A 21224-nucleotide genomic window follows, 5' to 3' on the forward strand; every position below is an offset into this window, starting at 1 on the left:
GTGACATAGAAATGTCGCCGTTATAAGTCTTAAACCTACAAAAATAAATAGTTTTAAATATTTTTTTATATTACATTAAACAAAATAAAAAATACAATTCAAATATATATTTCAAATATCGTCAAACATGCATCCATTCAAATATAAACATACACTTCTCCAACCTCCTCAAATATATATTTAAATATAAATATACACTTCAAAAAATAAACAAACTTCTCTAACTTTCTCAAACATTAATCCCTTTCAACCCCCTCAAATATTCAACTTTAAATATAAACATACACTTCAAAAAACAAAAATATTTTTTCAACCACCTCAAACATTCATCATCTTCAACTCTTTCAAACATTCAACTTCAAACATACATTCAAATATAAACATACACTTCAAAAAATAAACATACATTATCTTCAAACCCCTCATTTACATGCAATATTTAACGACCAAGTAATATTGTTGTTAAAAATGTATCTTTAACAGGATATATAAAGTCACTGTTATAAGTATCTTTATAATGATGACGTGTGTCCTAGTTGATCAATCACAGTAACTTTTATTATTGCCATTAAAGTGTCTCCGCTATGAACCTCATCTTAGTTAGTAGTCATGTAATGTCATTGTTATAAACATACTTTTAAGGGCAATAGCTTAGGTTAGGGGTGGCAATTTCTGACACGACCCGCCAACCCGCCTCTTAGGCGGGTTCGGGTTGGGCTTAAGCCAACCCGTTTAATAAACGGGTCGACCCGCGTAACCCGTTTATTAAACAGGTCAGGTTCGGGTTGGGGGTATGCCAACCCGCCAACCCGGCTGACCCGTTTAATAAACGGGTTAGGCGGGTGGATCAACCGGCCAACCCGCCAACCCGACCCGCCAACCCACCAACCCGTCTGCCAACCCGCCAACCCGTCTGCCAACCCGCCAACCCGACCCATTAACCCATCAACCTGACCCGCCAACCTGCCAACCCGATCTGTCAACCCGCCAACCCGACCCGCGAACCTGAAAACCCGTTTACCCGACCCAACCCATTTATTAAATGGGTTGGTGGGTCGTGTTGGGTTACCCGTTTATTAAACGGGTCGGGTTCGTGTTTGCCACAGCCGACCCGTTTAATAAACGGGTCGGGTTCGGGTTGAGGTATGCTGACACGCCAACCCACCAACCCGACCCGATTGCCACCCCTAGCTTAGGTTGCCTGTATATGTATGTTTATAATGACAATATAGTTAACGATTATATAATGTTTTTGTGATAAACATGCCTATACTTCAGGGTGTCATTATAGACATGTATAATGATGACATTTGTTTGGTAGTAAGGTATTAATATAGATATCTAAAGTCATCATTGTTGCTTAGTCAATAACCATGACTTTTTATGTTGTTGTTAAAGAGTTGCCGCTAGTGAACAACTGGAGCTAGCTTTATGATATAAATTTTATGGATCAAGACTTAACCAATATGCATATCTAATGTTGATCACCTTAATTTCTAAACAATTAAGCTCATACAAGCTTCACAGGTTTGGACCGTTGCACCGAACCTCTCATAGCTTCTATAAGAAAAGTTGATATATTGTAACTATATAAAATAGAGAAAATTTGAAAAAAAAAAACTTGAAAAGAGACTGTTAGAAGAAACAAGAAAGATTGTAAAGTGATCATGGATTGTAGCTTTAGATAAACAGTAATGGCAAAATAAGACCCACTAAGCAGACCTCATGTAATCATGAATAAGAAGCCACACGCATCCTTATTTAGACATTTTAGGTCATAGAATGACTGGAATGCTCATTTTCTGACACGTGGATCAAATCAAAGAACCATGACACAGATGAGCTGATCAAGTCGCTATGGTGTGTTGGTCAGACCAGGCCCAGCGTTCACAATATTGAAGTCTTTTAGCGTGGTGGAAACGATAGGTTAGAACTGAGGTCAAGAGAGCTACTTGTATAGTCGTTATATAGGGACAAGATTGATTGTAAGTTTTCCTCAGTTTGCTGACCTCGCCTCGCTCGAGAACAAGAAAGGAACAGGTGAGATCGTGGGGAATACCATTTCTTGTAACATGCATTTTTTAAGTGAGCAAAGGAACCAAAAATAAGTATCCCTCAATAAAGGAAGGGAGCCTTCTCCCAGCACTATTCATCGAAAAAAAGAAAAAAAAAAGTATCGCATTTTAAAAGGCTAAAATTTCTAGGAGTTCGCTCATAACCCTAGTCCCTACAACCAACATGCATCTCACATGCTATAAGTATTAAAATCGGATGTAAAAATATGGACATAGATCACATCCGAAAAATGAAATTTGAGGTAAAAAAAAAACCATAAAAATCTTAGTTATATATTTTCAGTTAACATATTCTAGTGATTCTCTCTCTCTCTCTCTCTCTCTCTCTCTATATATATATATATATATATATATATATATATATATATATATAGTGTGTGTGTGAAATGTGTAGGTGCAAAATTGACATGTGTTAAATAGGTTTTTCTGCCTTTGTGATATTTTTTTCACAGTTCTGACCTCTTAAATGTGTTGGGCATGTTAATTTACGAGAAATCTACACGTATCATGTGTTTTAGATGAAAAAAAATGATATTTGGAGCCTCAAAATTTTACAAAGATTTTGAACCTTTGACTTTTCAAACCTTATAAAAAAACGCCCTGAGAATCCAACACTTCAAGAGCTTATCTCTATAAAATCAAGTACATAGATAATATCTGCACGGTTAGAATTTAAAAATAAAATAAAAAAAACTCATTTAGTACGTATCATTTAGCACCAATCATTTCACACCTACTCATATATATATATATATATATATATATATATATATATATATATATATATATATATATATATATATATATATATATATATATATATTAAGTTTTTCTCACAAACGAACAAGACAGTTGTGATCATGCAAAAATCAAAAGCTCATAAAAAGTGACCTTTAGTGGTCGAAGCAGGTTATATGCCCCTCCCCCCAAAGACGATTGTTAGCTACATCTCGTATTCGGGGGTCTGAATGAATGCCACGTATATAAGCACGTGGGGCTCGTATCCCTGTGTGTGTCGGCATCACCTAGCATCAGAATTAGAAAGACTTAAGTACCCTTTACCGTCATTCTCGTTATGAAACGACGGTTGGAGAAAAGGAAAAAAATGTCCTCCATCTAAAAAAGTGAAACATCAATTTGAGAAAAGAACAAAAATGCTCTCCATCTAGAAAAGTGAAACGCTTGTTCGAGAAAAGGACCAAATTATCCTCGATCCAGAAAAGGAAGGATGATCTTACCTCTTAAAATAGTCCAAACATTTCATTTTCGCCCTAAACAATGAACTTTTGCAACTTCTGTTGTAACAGGAGCTCCCTTTGACGATGCACCCTTTGTCGTTGTCTGCTGCCACCGGACCCTCCTTTGTCGTCGTCTGCTGCCACCATACCCTCCTTTGTCGTTGTCTGCTGCAGCCGGAGCAACCTTTGCCTTCGTCTATTGTCGTCGGAGCACCCTTCGACATCGTCTACTATCGTCGAAGCATCATTTGTCGTCGTCTGCACAGTGGCAGTATCGTTGCCACCATCGGTTGCGTCTCTCTTCTGAGTGTTTCTCCTCCACTATCGGATTACCAGAACTCCTATCGTTTTGGTGAGTTACGTGTAAGGTTTCGTTATGCAAACAAATAGATTTATAAATCTGAATGCTAAATCTTACAACTGGGTAGCCGTCTTCATGCTAAATAACATGTATTTTCATACTGAAACAAATTGATTTATACATATCCACCTTCTGGGCGTCAAAAACAGTTAGCACAATTTGTTCTTATGAAGGTCAAACATTTCAACGATATGTACTTATAAAGGCTAATTTTCTACAATGATTTGTCTGTTTAAAGCATGAATGATTTATATATTTGAAGCAATAACGATTTAATGAAACTGCCATGATTTGTACTTAATTTTGATAAATCGTACAATAATGTATACGTATGAAGCCAAACGTTACAACGATATGTACGAAGGTTGCGATGTGTATTTATGAAGTTACCTCGATTTGTACTTAAGTTTGCTAAATCTTACAATGATGTTTACTTATGAAGCCAAATATTATGACAATTTGTAATGTTGGTTATTGTTTAACAAATGGAATCATTTATATTATTATATACTTGGGGAAACAGTTGTAATGTATAATGATGCGGTTAAATTTATATGTTGTGCAGGTTAGCAATGTCTACAGCTCGTCCGACAATAAATAACCCTTCGTTCTATGGGATAAATATTAGAGAAGTTATCTGCCAGTCCTATCTATATGAGTGTTATGAAAGGTACCAAAATATAATAAAGATTGAGAATGATAAAGACAAGGAGAAAGCGTCGGAATTGTATTATGTGAAGGATTATCCATCAAATATTGAGGGTGAAGACCAAAGGAAGAATGAGGAAGAACTAAAGATGAAGAAGAAGAAGGATGACGAAGAGAAGGAAAAGCAAAGAAATAAGGAGGAGGAGAACGAAAAGCAAAGGCGAAGGAAAAAGGCAAAGGAATAAGAAGGAGGAGGAGAATGAAAGGCAAAAAAAGAATAAGAAGGAGGAAGAGGAGAGGGAAAGGCAAAGAAAGAATGAGGAGGAGGAGAGAAAAAGACAATTGAAGAAGAAGGAGGACGAGGAAGAGAAGGAAAGGCAACTGATGAAGCAGGAATATTTTGAAAAGCAAAGGAGGATAAGGCAAATGAAGAAGGAGGCAGAGGAGAGGAAAAGGCAAAAAAAAAAAAGGAGGAGGAGAAAAGGGAAAGGCAATTGAAAAAGAATGAGGAAAAGAAGGAAAGAAAAATGATGAAGATGAAAGATGAAAGGCAAAGGAAGAAGCATCAGGATGAGGAAGAGGAGGAAAGGCAAAGGAAGGAGAAGGAGAAAGAGAAGGAAAGGCAAAAGAAGGAAAAGGAGGACGAGGAAGATAAGGAAAGAGAAAAGAAGAAGCAGGAGGAGGAAGAGAAGGTAAGGGAAAGGAAAAAATATAAGAAGGAAGAAAAGGAAAGGGAAAAAAAGAAAGAAATTGAAAAGTAGAGGAGGGAGGTGATGAAGCGAAGGACGAAAGAAGTAGAAAAGTAGTGGGATGTGGCAGAGCAACAAGAAAGGCAGAGGATGGAGGGAGGGGATGAAGATGAGAAAATTATGACCAAGGTACGTAAATCGATCTTGTCTGTCATGATTTACTGTGATAGGTATTATTGTGATAGAGATTATTGTGATAGTGATTAATGTATAGCGATTATTGTGATCAGGATTACTGTGAATGATTTATTGTGATAGGTATTACTATGTATAGCAATTACTATAATATTGATTACTATATATAGTGATTACTATGTATTGCGATTATTATGTTAGTGATTACTGTGATAGTGTGTGTGCAACAATTATTATTTATAGCGATTATTGTCTACATCTTAGGTGTATAAGTACAAATGAGACTAATTTATAATTGATATGAATAATATATTATTTTATGTTACAGGGAGGTCAGAAGAGAAGTAGAGCACCAGGTAAAAAGCTCAGAGGGTGGGGACAGTGGCCTGTAGTTTTGTTGTGGTATGGTCAGTTGAGTGCATATCAGAAGGATCGATTACGAAATATGCACTTTGGTGGCCTTCTGGATCAACATTATTTTGAAACGTGTTGGAACACCATGACTCACATGATAACTAAGTGGAATCATCAGACGAACACATTCCAAATTGATTCTTTTGAGATCACCATAACCCTAGAAGATGTGACGCGAATTACTGACCTTAATTGTCATGGCAGTGCTGTCCTATTACGGGATTCAAACTATAATGCAAGGGAAAAGTGCACAACCCTTCTAGGAATGTCGATGGACGACTGGAGTCAATGCATCTTTGATAGAAGCAATTCCACATTGATGAAAGTTTCTTCTTTTCGTAATAAATGGGACGGCCGGTCCGCTATATGTGCATCTGAAAGAGATAATCAAGAGTTGCGCGGCTTCCTTCTTTATTTTTTTTGTCTTACTTTATTTTCTGATTGTTTTGGTTCGAGAATAAGTTACTTGTAGCTGCAATACCTGAAAGACTTAGACGAAGTCGACAACTATGCATGGAGTGTTGCTATGCTCGCACACTTATACAGTCAACTTTACAGTGCTGGTAAAGGTACAAAAATCGTCGGGGGGTTTTGGCCATTTGTTTAGGTATTTATTTATTTTATATTTAGTACTTGTAGACTAAGCTCGTTGAAGGTTGTAGTGTTACTAATATATTATTTTTGTAGGCCTGGGTGTGGGAGCATATTATCGCATTGAGCCCTCAGTGTGGCCCTGTGATTTATGGTTTTCCAAAGATCGGTCGATGAGCTAGAATAAATGTCGAGGAGGATAATGCTAAATTCATTTTAGATGGGTTGCAACTAAATAAGGTAAATGATTTAAAATCTTTTACAATCGGTTCAGCATTTATCATTCAGTAATATAAATCGTTAAAATGTTTAACATTCTTAAGTAATCAGCGCTACATGCATCCCTAGTGGGTGGTGATGGATACATGGATGGCGATGTGGTGTATCCTTTATTTATGAAGTTTTATTGGGTTCTTGTAAGGTGGGTCATTGGATTCGAATTATTTTATGTTGTGTTGTTTATGGCTTTGTTTGTGGATCTCTTTGTGTTATGATCTTTTGCTGGTTGGTTGAATCTTTTATTTTTGAAGTTTTATGAGGTGTTAGTAGGGGTAGTGGTTTTGTATTTTATATGCGTTTTTTGCTTAAGTGAATGTTTTATTTGTAAAATGTTAAGGGGTTTTAGTATTGTGAAGCATATGGTTGGGTGTTTAATGGATGATTTGAGAGGAGGAAGATCGATGTATGAAAGATGTTAATACATAGTCCTTTGGGTGTTGGCCCTGGGTTGTGGCATGAGGAGAAATTCTCAAATGAATTTGAATAGAGGCATGCATCTTGATTTTCAATAGACAGTTATAGTATTGCAATTTGGCTATGGTAAGATCATTCTCTACTCTTTTAGTTTAGAGGGGATGGGGCAGCTTTACAGTAAGCTACGAGAAATGTGTCATACAAATGACATAGTGTTTATGTGCCATGAAGTCCACAATGAGGTGCTACATGAGCGTATGAGATCACTTGTGTTGTTCGAGGATCAAGAGAACTACGAAGCGATAAAGGAACATCGAGACATTGATGAAACATGTTGACATAGATTAGGCTCAATTAGATGTGGAGAAATAGTGAATCGAGTAGTGTAAAACATGTCTAGAAACTATGTACTATATTAGGCATTTATAGATCATGTCATCGGGTCAGATACAACATCATACTCTATCCAAAATATGCTACATGAAAACGAGTAATTTTGTAACCTAATCAAACCAGTCATCTTTTTCTATTTTGATTTTTTAAATCAGTTTATTATAGAGCCCCAAGCTCTGCTATGAATTTAAACTTTAAAGACTTGTTCTTAAAAATCTTTACTTTACGAATTCAACTTTTGAGTAGAGTATGATGTTGTATCTGACCAATGACATAGATCTATTCATAATAACGGGTTAGACAAACATGCCTTTTAACTAACAAGGTAACATTTCCTGTCTGACAATCGATGGTGTTCAATGGATACATTCTTTTAAAAAATAGATTGTGTGGTGTGATTGTTTAATGCATAATGATAGGGTGTGTTGCTCAAGATTTTGCCTTTTGAGCACTTGCCCTATCATGCATTTCTTCTCGACCATATGGCATCCACCGTGTTACATGGGCATGTCAATACATCGGGTTTCACAAGGACACGACTCTATATATGCTAGGGGCCTGATCATAAAACAACCTTGGGTTCCTACACACGAGTTTTTTTTTAGTTTTTCTATCTAAAGACAAGTCTAAAATAAAATTGTGAGTACCAAAAGACTACAGAGCTGTTGAACTACATGCATCATTTCAAGAGGCTTGTGCACGAGATTGCATCACTCTCCCATACATGTGTCACTGAATTGCAAAATTGTAGGAGTTTATATGTGTATAACCCACTTTCAGACAAGAGGCATGATCTATAAAAAGTGACTTTCCTTTTTTAAATCTCATTTACTCTACATTTGCAGTTTTGCAGATCATGAGAAACACAACTCTCATGTGGGTTCAAGTTTAGATCTGACCTCCATTAAGTTTAATTAAATCTGACATGGTTGGATCATGTCCTAAATTTCATTAGTTACAAGTCTAAAAAAATATATATTTTATTTGAGTAGTTGCTTTATGACAAGTTAGACCAGATCTAACAATCTAGAACAACAAATGCCATGAATTGGCTCTTACACCATCAGGTAGAGCTGCAAATGGGCCAGACCTAGGCTGAACTAATATTGGATCTGACTTTTTATAAGTGGGTCATGTAGTGGCTCAAACTCGAAATCCAAAAATCTAGGAGGATTTTTTTTATTCTTTTCGAACATAGCAGAAGTCTTATCAAATTATTTTGAAACTACTTCCATGTGACAAATTTACAATCAAACCATTCAAATCATTTACAACTCAACATATCAAAATAATTTCATTTATTTTATAAATGAAATTTCAAAGTTTACAACCCAAAATGAAAATGATAGAAGCGGTCCAGTTCAGCATGTTCTCAAAACCCTGAAGTCTTTGTGTTGCAACATCCTTCCCCCTGCAGATGTGGATATGAAAAGTGTAAAGTACTAAGCGTGAGACACATCATGTCTCAACATAATTTCACATACCCTTACTAGGTCTCTAGAAAGCAAACATAATGATTACAATTTAACATACATAACAATTACATTATCCTATAATGATGTAAGCATACAAATCACGCGTACCCTTATGCATGAATAATCATACAATTTATGCATATTGTTATGCATACATAAATAAATCATTTATGCATGCCTTTATACATATATCAATCATACAATGCACACATACCTTTATGGGTATATATCATCAAGTATACAATTACAATCTGATATCTAAATTGAAAATTTTCATAGTTTGATTGGTCTGATCCCAGGAATCCAGGGCAACAGTGTGTTCCATCTCCCCAACTAACCAACAGTTAATTATTCAAAAATATCATCAATATAAGATAAGTCAGATATTTAAGGTTAGATCAATTTGGCTTGGACAAAGAACAACAAAAAGTACTTGATGTTCTAAGTATAGGTATCTTAAACATTTTTACAGAAAATATGCATTTAATGGATTCTACTTGCAAATCTAGTTCTTTATAAAATGATAATAATAGCAAATAACAAACTCCTACAACAAAAGAAAAAAAACAATAACTTTAATTGGTGATGTTTTCAGTGGTAAGAGTAATGGTTGAAGCTATATTAGTAACAACAACAGTGATAATAAAAAAATAACAATAATAATGATAGATAATGACAACAAAATGATTGTGAAAAAAACAAAACCTAATTCTTCAACAGTTTTTTTTTCTTAGACGTTCTGATAATTTCAATGACCTAGCTTCTGCTTGGGCTTCTCATAACTCCGTCCTTATCTGCACAAAAAGGAAAGCACGAGCACAACATTAAAATCAGATGTAATACAACCCAAAATACGTGCAACCTATGAACGACAAAGAGACAACTAATCTTCGTCATCTGAAACCCTGAAATTATATCCCTCTAAAAAGTAAAGGAAGACTCTAAAAATACAAACCCTCAAACAAGACAATGTAATTAGGAAAACGAAAATGCAACTAAATTCCTTCAGAAAATAAAAAATAATCGGATAAAAAACAAGCAGAGCAAGAGCCCAATGAAAACGACCCAAAAACACTAAAGAACGACTTTAACGTCTCGATGCCTGGATCATCCCCTCTGTTCTGCAAGTCCGCCATTGGAAAACCTACAGAGAACCACGAGAAAACTCGAAAAATCCCTCGAACCTCCCTTAAAGCATCAAAATCAAACAAAAACCTTAAAAATCCTATTTATCTTTTGAATCGTAGAGTACCCACATCTAGCGAACCGCCATCTCGATCCACCCACAAGCCAAACTCGTTGGAAATCAAAACCTTCCCTTGATGCTCTAGCAAGAGAGATCGATTGAGAGAGAGAGGTCTTAGGAGAGGAACACCTCTTCCGATGCTCGAGAGAGAGACATAGATCGATTGAGAGAGAGGAGAAAGGGCAAACCAGCTGAGGAGGGGATGTTGTCGATATGCTGATGCTCCCTCTTTGTCTCCAGCGATGATCCGATAGTGGGTGAGTCCTCCAGCAGTGCAGAGAAGGAGAGTCAAGCGATGCACCGGCAATGATCCTACCTCCTGCAACCGTAGGGAGGAGAAAGAGAGGGGAGATCCCATTTTGGTTAAAAGGACTTCAACCGAGAGAGGAGCGGGAGAGGGAGAGAGAAGAGACAAGAGGGATTCGAGAAGCCTAAAGTGTTTAAGTACTTGGTATTCACTCTGTTGGATCTAAACAAAATCCAACAACATAGAACATTAAGTTAATTTAGCAGAAATTTTACTTAGCACAGACCCATTACTTTATATATATAATCAAAACCAGTCTTGTATGGGTCAAACCTCTATTTGAAATGCATTTGAGATGGATCAAACACGAGCTTACTTGGATGCTTTAGACGTTAGGACCAATCTACATGAGTTAATGGGAACCTAACATAAATCTCACATTCTGCCAACCTTGAGCTTATTGATTAATTTAGATCCAACCACAGCAATACATGCATTAAAAAAAAACACAGCTAGACATGGATCTTATCAATCCCCAATTGGATCCAAACCAGTTCCATTACATATGGTAACTTTTGAAATTTACCACTAGATAAAAAAGAATCCTTTTAGAATTTGAATTTATTCACCCTTTTGTTCTAATATCCAACTAGGCTGCTTGCACTCTTTTCAAAAAGCTAATATTGGTCGCAGCCAATGATGATGAGCACTGGCCTTTGTTGGGTACACATATTTTTGTCCTCTCTAGAGACCTCCCTACATTAGATTCTGGCTTAGACAATAGTTCTGTCCAATGTTGTTAGTATCGGTGCATATCGGTCGAAATTGGTAGATATATTTTTTAATAAATGTAAAAAAATACTTTAAATTATTTTTTAATATTATTGCAATATTATTTAACACCTGTCATAGTCTGATTGACATGAAATAGTTTTTATTTATTTTTTAGCCGATTCAGAAGGATTCACTTAAGAATCGGTATGGGCGGATTCACCTGAATCGTTGGCCAAATGATTCAGGGTCGATACAGATACTGACAAACGATTGGTTATGTCTCTTTTTTGTACATTGTTCTTCTTTCCCCCATTGGGAAAAAAAATGGATGATGCTATAGAGTTTATGCCAATGTTGTTGTTATTCAAACTTTCACTCTTATTTGCTTTTACGGGTTCTTAAAAAATAACACGTTTAATCCATTCAAAATTTGAAAAGACCATCATCTTCATTTTTTAATTTACACCCTCCTTTTGGAGGAAGGTTTGGCTATTTTTTTAAGTAATTAATAGAATTCACAAAAATAAGAGTTTACATAACTTTTAATATGGTGCCTCTTAACTTTATGTATTCTATCAAAAAAAAAACTTTATGTAACTTTTGATATGAATCTAATTAACTACAATAGGGTTGGTAACTCTAAAGAGTATCACTTCTTTCTTGGTGGTGTATCCAGGCAATCACAAAGGAGCAATTTAGGTGTTTTCATTCTGTTATCAACAATATATTCTGTTTCTACATTTTTAGTTTCTTTCTTTGTATTCATAGTTGGTATTTTTATCGTTGCCAGCCTCTCTATATATACCTTAAAATCGGTACACAAAGAAATAATGAAGTGAAACAACCATGTTGTTACGTGATTGCTTGATCGTAGATGTAAGATTATAGATTCGAACCATGTTAATTGTGGCTGCCTTCTTTTGTTCTTTCTTCTTGTTTTTTTTATTCAACATGGTATTAGAGTTGAAGGTTGTTTTCTTAGGCAAATCGTTTTCTTGGTGCCGCTATCTGCTTCTTTCAATGGCAAACAATACTCTACCAAACTCGGATGCTGCAGAAAACTCCAATAGTCAATCTGAGGATAATCATAGCAGCAATGGTGAAAAGTTTCTGATTCACGAGCAGGTAACATTGAATCTTAAGATCACGTCTGTTTTGTTGAATGGATCAAATTACTTGTCATGGGCGAGATTGATGAGGCTTTATCTTAGTGGTAAATCCAAATTACGCTATATCACTGGGAAATGCCCACAACCGGATGATACTGATCCAAAATATGAAGAATGGTGGAGTTATAATGATATGGTCATGTCATGGATATTGAACTCCATGAAGATCTCTATAGCAGAAGATTTTTTGTTCTTGAATACTGCCCAAGAAATCTAGGATGTTGCGCAAGATCTATATAGTGAAAAAATGACATAGCGTAGATGTACCAGCTTACACAACGTATTCATGAACATAAGAAGAATGACATGTTGTTTGCTGCATATTTGGAAAATTTAAAAAGCATGGGGGATGAGTTAGAGGTTATTATCATGATTTTATGTCTCTCAAATGGCTTCGAGAGCAAGAGAAAACATTCTAAGTGTTGGCTGGTTTAGGGACCGATTATGAACATTTGTGTAGCCAAATCTTAATGGCCTCTGAATTTTTATCTTTGACTAATGTTTGCTCCATGATTATGAGGGAGAAATCCCGTAGAAGAGTTATGAATTGTAAACAAGAAATAGTGGAAGATCAGAGTGAAAATGTGGTCTCTGATGCCTATACTAGCCCAAACCAGAAATGTGAAGATACCATGGCTAGGGAGGGGGGGGGGACGCGTCCTACATGTACATATTGTAAAAAAGGTCACATGAAGAATCAGTGCTGAAAATTGCATGGAAAACCCAGCAACATTAGCAATGAAAAATCTAAGGAATCAATGAAGGCTAATATGGTCCAAACAAAAGAAAAAGAAAGTGAGGTAACTTTGGCTACCATTGCAAAAATGATTAGAAACCTTGGACAGGGCAGCAATGACTCATAAGCTATGATAGCCGTGTTGACCTTTAATAATATTGAGTCAGGGTTTCATCCTCTTCTTTTTTAAATGCTTAGATAGTTGATTCTGGCGCCTCAGAATATATGGCATGTTCAAATGCTAACGTTGAAAATTTGGAAGATGTAAATAGCCATAAACTGGTAGCCATAGCTAATAGATCCACCATTAATGTCAAGGAAATGGGTGAAACTCGTCTGCTTGGAAATAAGTTGAAAGTCTATTATATGCCAGATCTGTCCTCAAATCTCCTATCGGTATCAAAGTTGACTCAAGATTTAAATTGTAATGCCATTTTTTCACCTTTTGGAGTGATATTTCATGACAGGTCAACGAACTAGATGATTGGTGAAGGAAAGATTAAAAATGGCTTGTATTTGGTAGATCAAAGAAACTCTATGGCATTGATAACTTGTATGTCGAGCTAAGGCATTCACGGTTGGGTCATCTGTCAAATAAAACTCTCTCAATTCTGTTGCCGCATATTTCTATTTCTGATCATAGTATTTGTGAAGTATGTCAGTATTCAAAAATGTTTAGACCATCCTTTACTTTGTCTAATAATGTGGCTGAAAAACAGTTTGATCTTATTTATGCTGATGTTTGGGGCCCAATGCCTATAGAGTCCTACAATGGTTTCAAATATTACTTGACTTTTATTGATGATTGTTCTAAAGTGACCCGGCTTTATTTGTTGAAATCCAAAGATCAAGTTTTTAAAAAAATTGAGCCCTTTTACAATATAATAAGAACTCAATTTGACACTCAAATAAAAATTTTATGGACAAATAGTGGATCTAAGTTTAAAAACACCTTTTTTTAATGTTTTGAGAACAATAGTGGCATGGAACATCAATTTACTTGTGTTAAAACCCCTCAACAAAATGGGGTTGCCGAGAGAAAGAATCGCTACCTTCTCGAAACAGCCCAATTGTTGCTCTTTCAATCCCATATGCCTAAATATTTTTTTAGTGACGTGGTCATGACCGCATGCTATCTCATAAATCAACTGCCAAGCAGCCAGTTAAAAGGTAAGTCACCTCTTCAAATTTTCAAAGGCCAAAAGATTAATATAGACCACCTAAGAGTCTTCAGAAGTACAGTTTATGTAATGGTTGATAAAACTGAACGTGACAAACTTAGTCCAAAAGCCCAAAAATGTGTGTTTATTGGCTATTCAACAAGTAAGAAAGGATATAGATGCTACAACATGGAGGAGAAGCGTGTTTATATCTCAAGAGATGTGAAATTTGATGAATCTATACTGTTCTTCAAAAATTACAATGGAGAATCTCAACGACAAGGGGAGGTTGAGCTCCTTAGCATGAACTCTTATGATGACATATAGACAATTTCTAAATGGTATGACCCGGTTATTAGTGAACATGTTCAAACTGTTCCCAACAACACTAAAGGTAAACCTAGGATAAATGAAAGTCATGAGATAGCGCCTAGCATGCCTGAGTTGATAAGATCTTAATGTGTCAGCCAACCTCTAAGCTATTTGAGTGATTAAGTTACCTATAGTGTTGTCTCACACTCGATTGAGAAACATATGAATTACAAAAATGTTTCAAGTGAATACTTTGCATATTTGAGTGCCATTGGGAACCAGCCGAAACCAACCACATATGAAGAGGCAAAAAATGATCCCATTTGGGTGAAGGCGATGAAAGAAGAGCTAAATGCCTTACACCAGAATCATACGTGGGATATAACTAAACTTTCTGAAGGAAAGCGAGCTGTGGGATGTCTATGGGTGTTGAAGACTAAATATAATAGTGATGGCTCTGTGAAAAGGCACAAGGCAAGGCTTGTTGCCAAAGGGTACATGCAAACTCAAGGGGTGGACTATCAGGAGACATTTGCGCTGATGGCGAAAATGAATATGGTGCGTATACTTATCTCTATTGCTTGCAAGTATAATTGGTCGTTGTCTCAGTTGTATGTTAGGAATGCTTTTTTACAAGGTGATTTACATGAAGATGTATATATGAAATTGCCCTCAGAACATCCCCAAGAGTCTTCAAACATGGTGTGAAGACTTGAAAAGTCAATATATGGGTTAAAGCAGTCACCACGTACATGGCAATTGAAATTAAGCAAGGCCCTTGAGCAAAACAACTTCATTAGAAGTAAAGCCAACAATTCCTTGTTTATTTATAAAAATAGAGATGATGTAGTTTTGGTGCTTATTTATGTAGATAATATGATCATCACAGTTAGTAATGACAGCTATATAAAGGCTACCAAGGAGTTGCTTCAAAAGTTATTTGATATAAAGGATTTGGGAAGGCTGAGATACTTTCTAGGGATTGAATTTGCTTATTAAAAAAAAAAGGATCTTCATGTCACAAAGGAAGTACACTCTTGATTTGCTGAAAGAAACATGGAAGCTCGGATGTAGGCCAATGGATACTCTTATTGAATGCAATTATAATGATAAAAGTGTTGAGGATGAACCAATATCTGACATTTTCATATATCAACGGCTAGTTGGAAGACTTATTTATTTGATAGTGATCAGGCCAAATATTACCTATGCGGTCAGTTGGGTGAGTCAGTGCATACATAAACCATGCAAACACCATTTTGATGTAGTAGAAAGGATCTTAAGATATCTCAAAAAGGCGCCAGGACAAGGGTTATGGTACAAGAGAAATAATCATGTTGACTTCAGAGGATATTCAGATGCAGACTGGGTATGGAGTTTGGATCGTAGATCTACCACTAGGTACTGCATTTATGTGAGAGATAATCTAGTCTCATGGAGGAGCAAACGACAAAAGGTTGTCTCTAGATCGAGTGTCAAGGCAAAGTACAGGGTCATGGCCACTATAGCTAGTGAAATCACTTGGGTGAGAACTCTCTTGGCAGAAATTGGGCTCAAGTTTTTGTCTTATGTTCCCATGCACTGTAATAATCAAGCGACAATCCATATAGCGGCAAATCCAGTCTTCCATGAAAGAACAAAGTACATAGAAATTGACTGCCACTTTGTGCAGAAAAAAGTGCAGAATGAAGAAATTAGTACGCCATATACACAAAGCTCAGATCAATTAGTTGACGGGTTGACTAAGCGTCTTACAAAACTTCAATTAACCACCATCCTAAGCAAGTGGGGCTGCTACAATGTCTACGCCCCACTTGAGGGGGAGTGATGGAAAGTCGGTAGTGTATCCAGGCAATCACTGAGGAGCAGTTTAGGTGTTTCCATTCTATTATCAACAATATATTCAGTTTCCACATTTTTAGTTTCCTTCTTTGTATTGATAGCTGGCAATCCTATCGTTGTCAACCTTTCTATATACACCTTGTAAAATTGGTGCACAAAGAATCAATGAAGTGAAACAACCACGTTGTTGCGTGATTGCTTGGTCATGAATGTAAGATTACATATTTGAACCACGTTAATTGTGTCTGCTTTTTCGTTCTTTCTTGTTTTTTTATTCAACATATGCCTATCTCATCACACACACATCCATGCGGGCAGATCAAGTCATATGGAATATAACCAATTTTTATTCAATCCCCACCACACATCTCACTTGATCAAGAGGTTCATGAGCCTCCCTTTCTCTATTCAATCCTCATGATGACAAGAAGACAAATGATATATATATATATATATATATATATATATATATATATATATATATATATATATATATATATATATATATTGATGACAAGGAATTCTCGCAAAGAATTGGGTCACTTAATGACCCTCCTATAGAAAATATTTGCTAGCTAATGAGTTAGAAATCATAGGTGCAAGTTGTATCAACTCAATCAAACCAAATAGATGTGTTCAACATGGTTTGTTTGCTAAGGATCAACTTTTTTGATGTAAAAATGTGATATTTTGAGTTATAAATTTTTAGCATATTGCAGGCCATTGATTTTTAGACTTCTTTAAAAACCTAATTACTTGATTCAAAACAAGTTTCCAACTAAACAAACCATATAGATCACATCAATAATATTTGATCTACAAAAAATTTGATATTTTTTTGAAAAAAAATAGTGATTTTTACTCATTATTTCTTCATCTTCACTTATTGGACCTCATTGAGAATCAGGTTAGTTAATGGGTCCACCCTCTGCAAGGTAAACACTCAACCCTTCAGTAGAAGTCAAACTTGGGACAAAGGGGACAGCACCTTCTCCTCAAGCCCGCTACCAGTCAAGCGACCGAGGCGGGTGCCTATTGGGGGAATATACCCCCTTGTAGGTGTTTGTTGGGGTATAGTTGAGCTGCCTCGTTAATTTCCTTCAGCTTAGAGCAAGTTGTGAACACTCTCAAGACCAATAACCACCACCCTTACAACTTTGTGCACCTTATAGACTCATTTCAACCATCCACCATCTCTCTCTCTCTCATACACATATATTCATCTCATTTTTTAACACTATAAATCTCTTGCACAACTTTACTTTGCTCCCACCCTCTCTCTTTTTCATAGAAAATATTCAGCCTCACCTCTCTCTGAGTAGGAGGGGGCACCTAGTAGCGGACGGTGTGGCAGGCACCACTGGGCTCGTGCGATATCCACACCATGGTGTGGTTGAGGACCGAGTCAAGTGCATCCTTCGAGCCTACTAACCTGACCTTGGGCTCGTCCGTACATCGTCCAACCATTCATTCCTCTCTCAGCATGAAAGGTAGGCACCTCTTCTCTCTCTAGTGACATAACTTTAAAACCGAAAAAACTGCAGTCAAATTCTTATAAGAAATGGAAATATTTTATACTCACATTTTTTTAAAAAATAAATAAATTACAAAATATAAAACAAGTAATAGATTTTTTTAATTCTGTGAAAAGCTAAGATCTAAATCTACATCTTTCATGTTTGGAGATTACGTTAAATCATTGTCTTTGTACTCCGAAAATATCGATTTCTGCTACTGTTATTTTGCTTGGAGTTTTTTGTTTCATGCTCATTAACTATTACCATTTTATAACTTCAAAAATTCATAGCGGTTTGTAGAAATATCTAAAAATCATGATCTTTAGTGTTTTGGAAAGGTCTAGATCTGACCTTCATTTAGTAAGTTGTGAGTTTCAACAAACTCTATCGTTTGAGGGGTAAAAAACCCCTTTAAACAATCTATTCATGGAATCCGATAGTCTATCTTGGACTTGTTTATCAGTCCCGGTTCCGAGTCCATATAGCGGACATCCCTATTTCAAATCTGGTATTTTTGGATTCGTTGAAAAACTGTGTGAGTTGTGCACGACTTTTATTTGGACCGCTTCTGTTGAAACAGGGCATACGAGTCCCGAAAATTTATTTCTTAGAGTTTTATTCAGACTCTGTATCATTTAAGCTTCGACATGCGTTTGGATCCATTTGGATTCTGGATCGTGGATCGGTGTGTACCGAGTCCACACCATACCATTGCATCACCCCTTTCCTCAGACCTTAGAAAATCCCAAACCCTTTGCCAAGCAGGGAGTGAAAATAAATGATGCTTGAGTTATTCAAGCAGGTCCATATAAACCTCTCATTGCTAGATGACATACAGCAGGTTCCTATCTATGCGAAGTTTCTCAAGGAGCATTACACTCAGAAGCGAAAGTCAAGGTTGAGGGTCCCCAAACAAGTGTATATGGCTGAGCATGTGAGTTCAGTGCTTTTGCATCAGATTTCACTCAAGCTCAAGGACCCCGTGGCACCGATTATTTCATGTGTCATAGAAAATATCACCATTGAGCGTGTTTTGCTTGATCTTGGGGCAAGTGTCAATATCTTGTCGGGTTTCTTCTATAACACCTTCAGGCTTAAAGATATAAAGGCTGCACAGATGACCCTGCAGTTAGCGGATAAGTTCATCAAGGTCCCAAGAGGGATCCTTGAGGATATCTTGGTCAAGGTGGAGGACTTTTACTTTATCGTAGACTTCATTATTTTGAATATGGAAGGCGTGGATCATGTCTGGCAGACGCTCATGATTTTGGAATGAGCTTTATTGGCAATAGTAAATTCTTGCATCAACTGTCGCACTGGAGCCAAGGATGTGTTCTTTGGAAACAAGAAGATGAGACTAAACATCTTCAATGCTGTTATGGGTCCTACAGGCGATGATGCTTATTTCTAGGTAGACATTGTCCAGGACTTGGTTGAAGAAGAGTCGTTGTAGATGTCGAGTGACCATTCTCAGGATGAGAGGATGATGGGTTGCTCCGAGAGGATGAGTTTGAGCTAAATGATGTAATAGTGGTCTCACCCAGCGAAAGACGATTGGCCTAGACTTTTAAGCCCCTCCCAAACCTGAAAGAGTGACCTGCCAAACCTTTAGTGGAGTGTGTGCCAATCCTTGAGCTGAAGTCCTTACCGGTTTCACTCAAGTATGCCTTTTTAGGTAACCAACATCCACTCTCACTTATCATTGCATCGAATCTGACAAGCGATCAAGAACATTAATTGATTCAAGTCCTGTATATGCATAAGAAGGCTATAGGGTTGTCCGTCGATGATTTGAAGGGGATAGACCCCTCCTTTTGCATGCATAGGATCATAGTGGATGAGGGTATTATACCCTTCAGAAAGATGCAAAGGAGGCTAAACCCAAATATGAAGAATGTGGTAAAGTGGCTGGATGCAACGATTATTTATCTTATCTCTTATAGTCAGTGAGTCAACCCTACGTAAGCTGTTCCCAAGAAATCGGGGCTCACCATGATAATGAATGAGAAATGAGAGAGCATCCTCATGAAAACCACCACAGGGTAGCGAGTCTGCATAAATTACAGGCGGTTGAATAACGCAACAAGGAAGGATCACTTTCTATTACCGTTTATAGAACAGATCCTTGAGCGACTCGTAGGCCAAAGTTACTTTTGTTTCTTGGATAGATATTCATGATACAATCAAGTGGTCGCCCACCCTGAGGATCAGGAGAAGACCACTTTCACCTGTCCCTATGTCACTTTCGCATTCAGACGTATATCGTTCGGGCTATGCAATGTGTCGGCCACTTTTCAAAGGTGTATGATGGCCATCTTTTCAGAGATGGTGGATGACATCCTAGAGAATTTCATGGATGACTTCTCGGTCTATGGCTTATCGTTTGAGGATCGTCTCCAAAAATTGACTCAATAGTTGGGAGAAAAGACGTTTTATGATAAAACAGGAGATGGTGTTGGGTCATATCGTGTCACAAAGGGACATTTAGGTAGATAAAGTTAAGGTGAAGAACATTGTCAAACTCACTCCACCTACATTAGTGAGTTCGGTTTCTCAACCAAGAGAAAAAAAACTAAAGAGCCTGAGTGACGTAGGGCTGAAGCAAGATGTATTCGGGTCTAGGATTCCTTCATGGATCCATTTATATTTCTTTTTTAGTTTTTTATTAAATTTGGATTTTAATTGAAATGGCCGGATCCATTTATATTTCATTTAGTTTTATGTTAAATTTGGATTTTGATTAAGATTTAAAAATATCTTAGATCCAAATTAGATTAGGGTTTTAGCTTTTGCCTATAAATATTTGTTGTAGAGGCTTTTATTTTAAGAGATTGATAAATGAATCATTGATTATTTTTGTTTAATTTCTTTTATTTTTCATTAGATCATAGATTAGGCTGGAATTATAGATTGTAGCTTGGTAGATCGTAGCGTGATCTTCACAAATCCAGAGACGGATTTGAATCATCAAGCCAGAAGATCATTCTAGAAAAAAGGAAAAAAGAATACATAGATTCCCAAGCTTGTGACTTCTTGTTAGGGATGCAAAGGGATTAGATCGGGAACATCTAAATAGATAGGGGATTTGGATCTGGATCTGGATCAGGTCAAAACAGCCAAAAATCACAAAACCTCCATCCTCAATCCGCCCTATTTACATCCCTACTTCTTGTGAGCCATGGGTTAGCCTGCAGGCTACACAAAGTACAGTGGACTGGGGTCAGTCCTAACCTTTCACTTTTCTGTAAAAAAAAATCACCAATTTGGAGTCAAAATTGGAACAAACATTACACAAGGACGTCACAAATTTGAACTCACCAGTACATGTTCCTTGGGTGAGGTTGAAGCTGGGTGTACTTTTTGGTAGACAAGGAGGACATAAAGTTTTTATACCAATAAGCTCATGAGTGGGTAAGGTGTTTTTTCTTAAAAATTAGTGGTGTCAATGG

General features: G+C 36.7%; 1 protein-coding gene across 1 annotated transcript; it reads left to right on the plus strand.

Moving 5' to 3' along the window:
* Window positions 1-18553: 18553 nt before the first annotated feature.
* Window positions 18554-19051, plus strand: LOC149839867 (uncharacterized). The gene has a single exon (XM_090004944.1). The coding sequence runs from the start codon at window positions 18554-18556 to the stop codon at window positions 19049-19051; it is 498 nt and encodes a 165-aa protein (XP_089861070.1).
* Window positions 19052-21224: the final 2173 nt, after the last annotated feature.

Source organism: Nuphar pumila, chromosome 4 (assembly GCF_984573655.1).
Source record: "Nuphar pumila chromosome 4, dmNupPumi1.hap1.1, whole genome shotgun sequence".
Classification (NCBI taxonomy): Eukaryota; Viridiplantae; Streptophyta; class Magnoliopsida; order Nymphaeales; family Nymphaeaceae; genus Nuphar; species Nuphar pumila.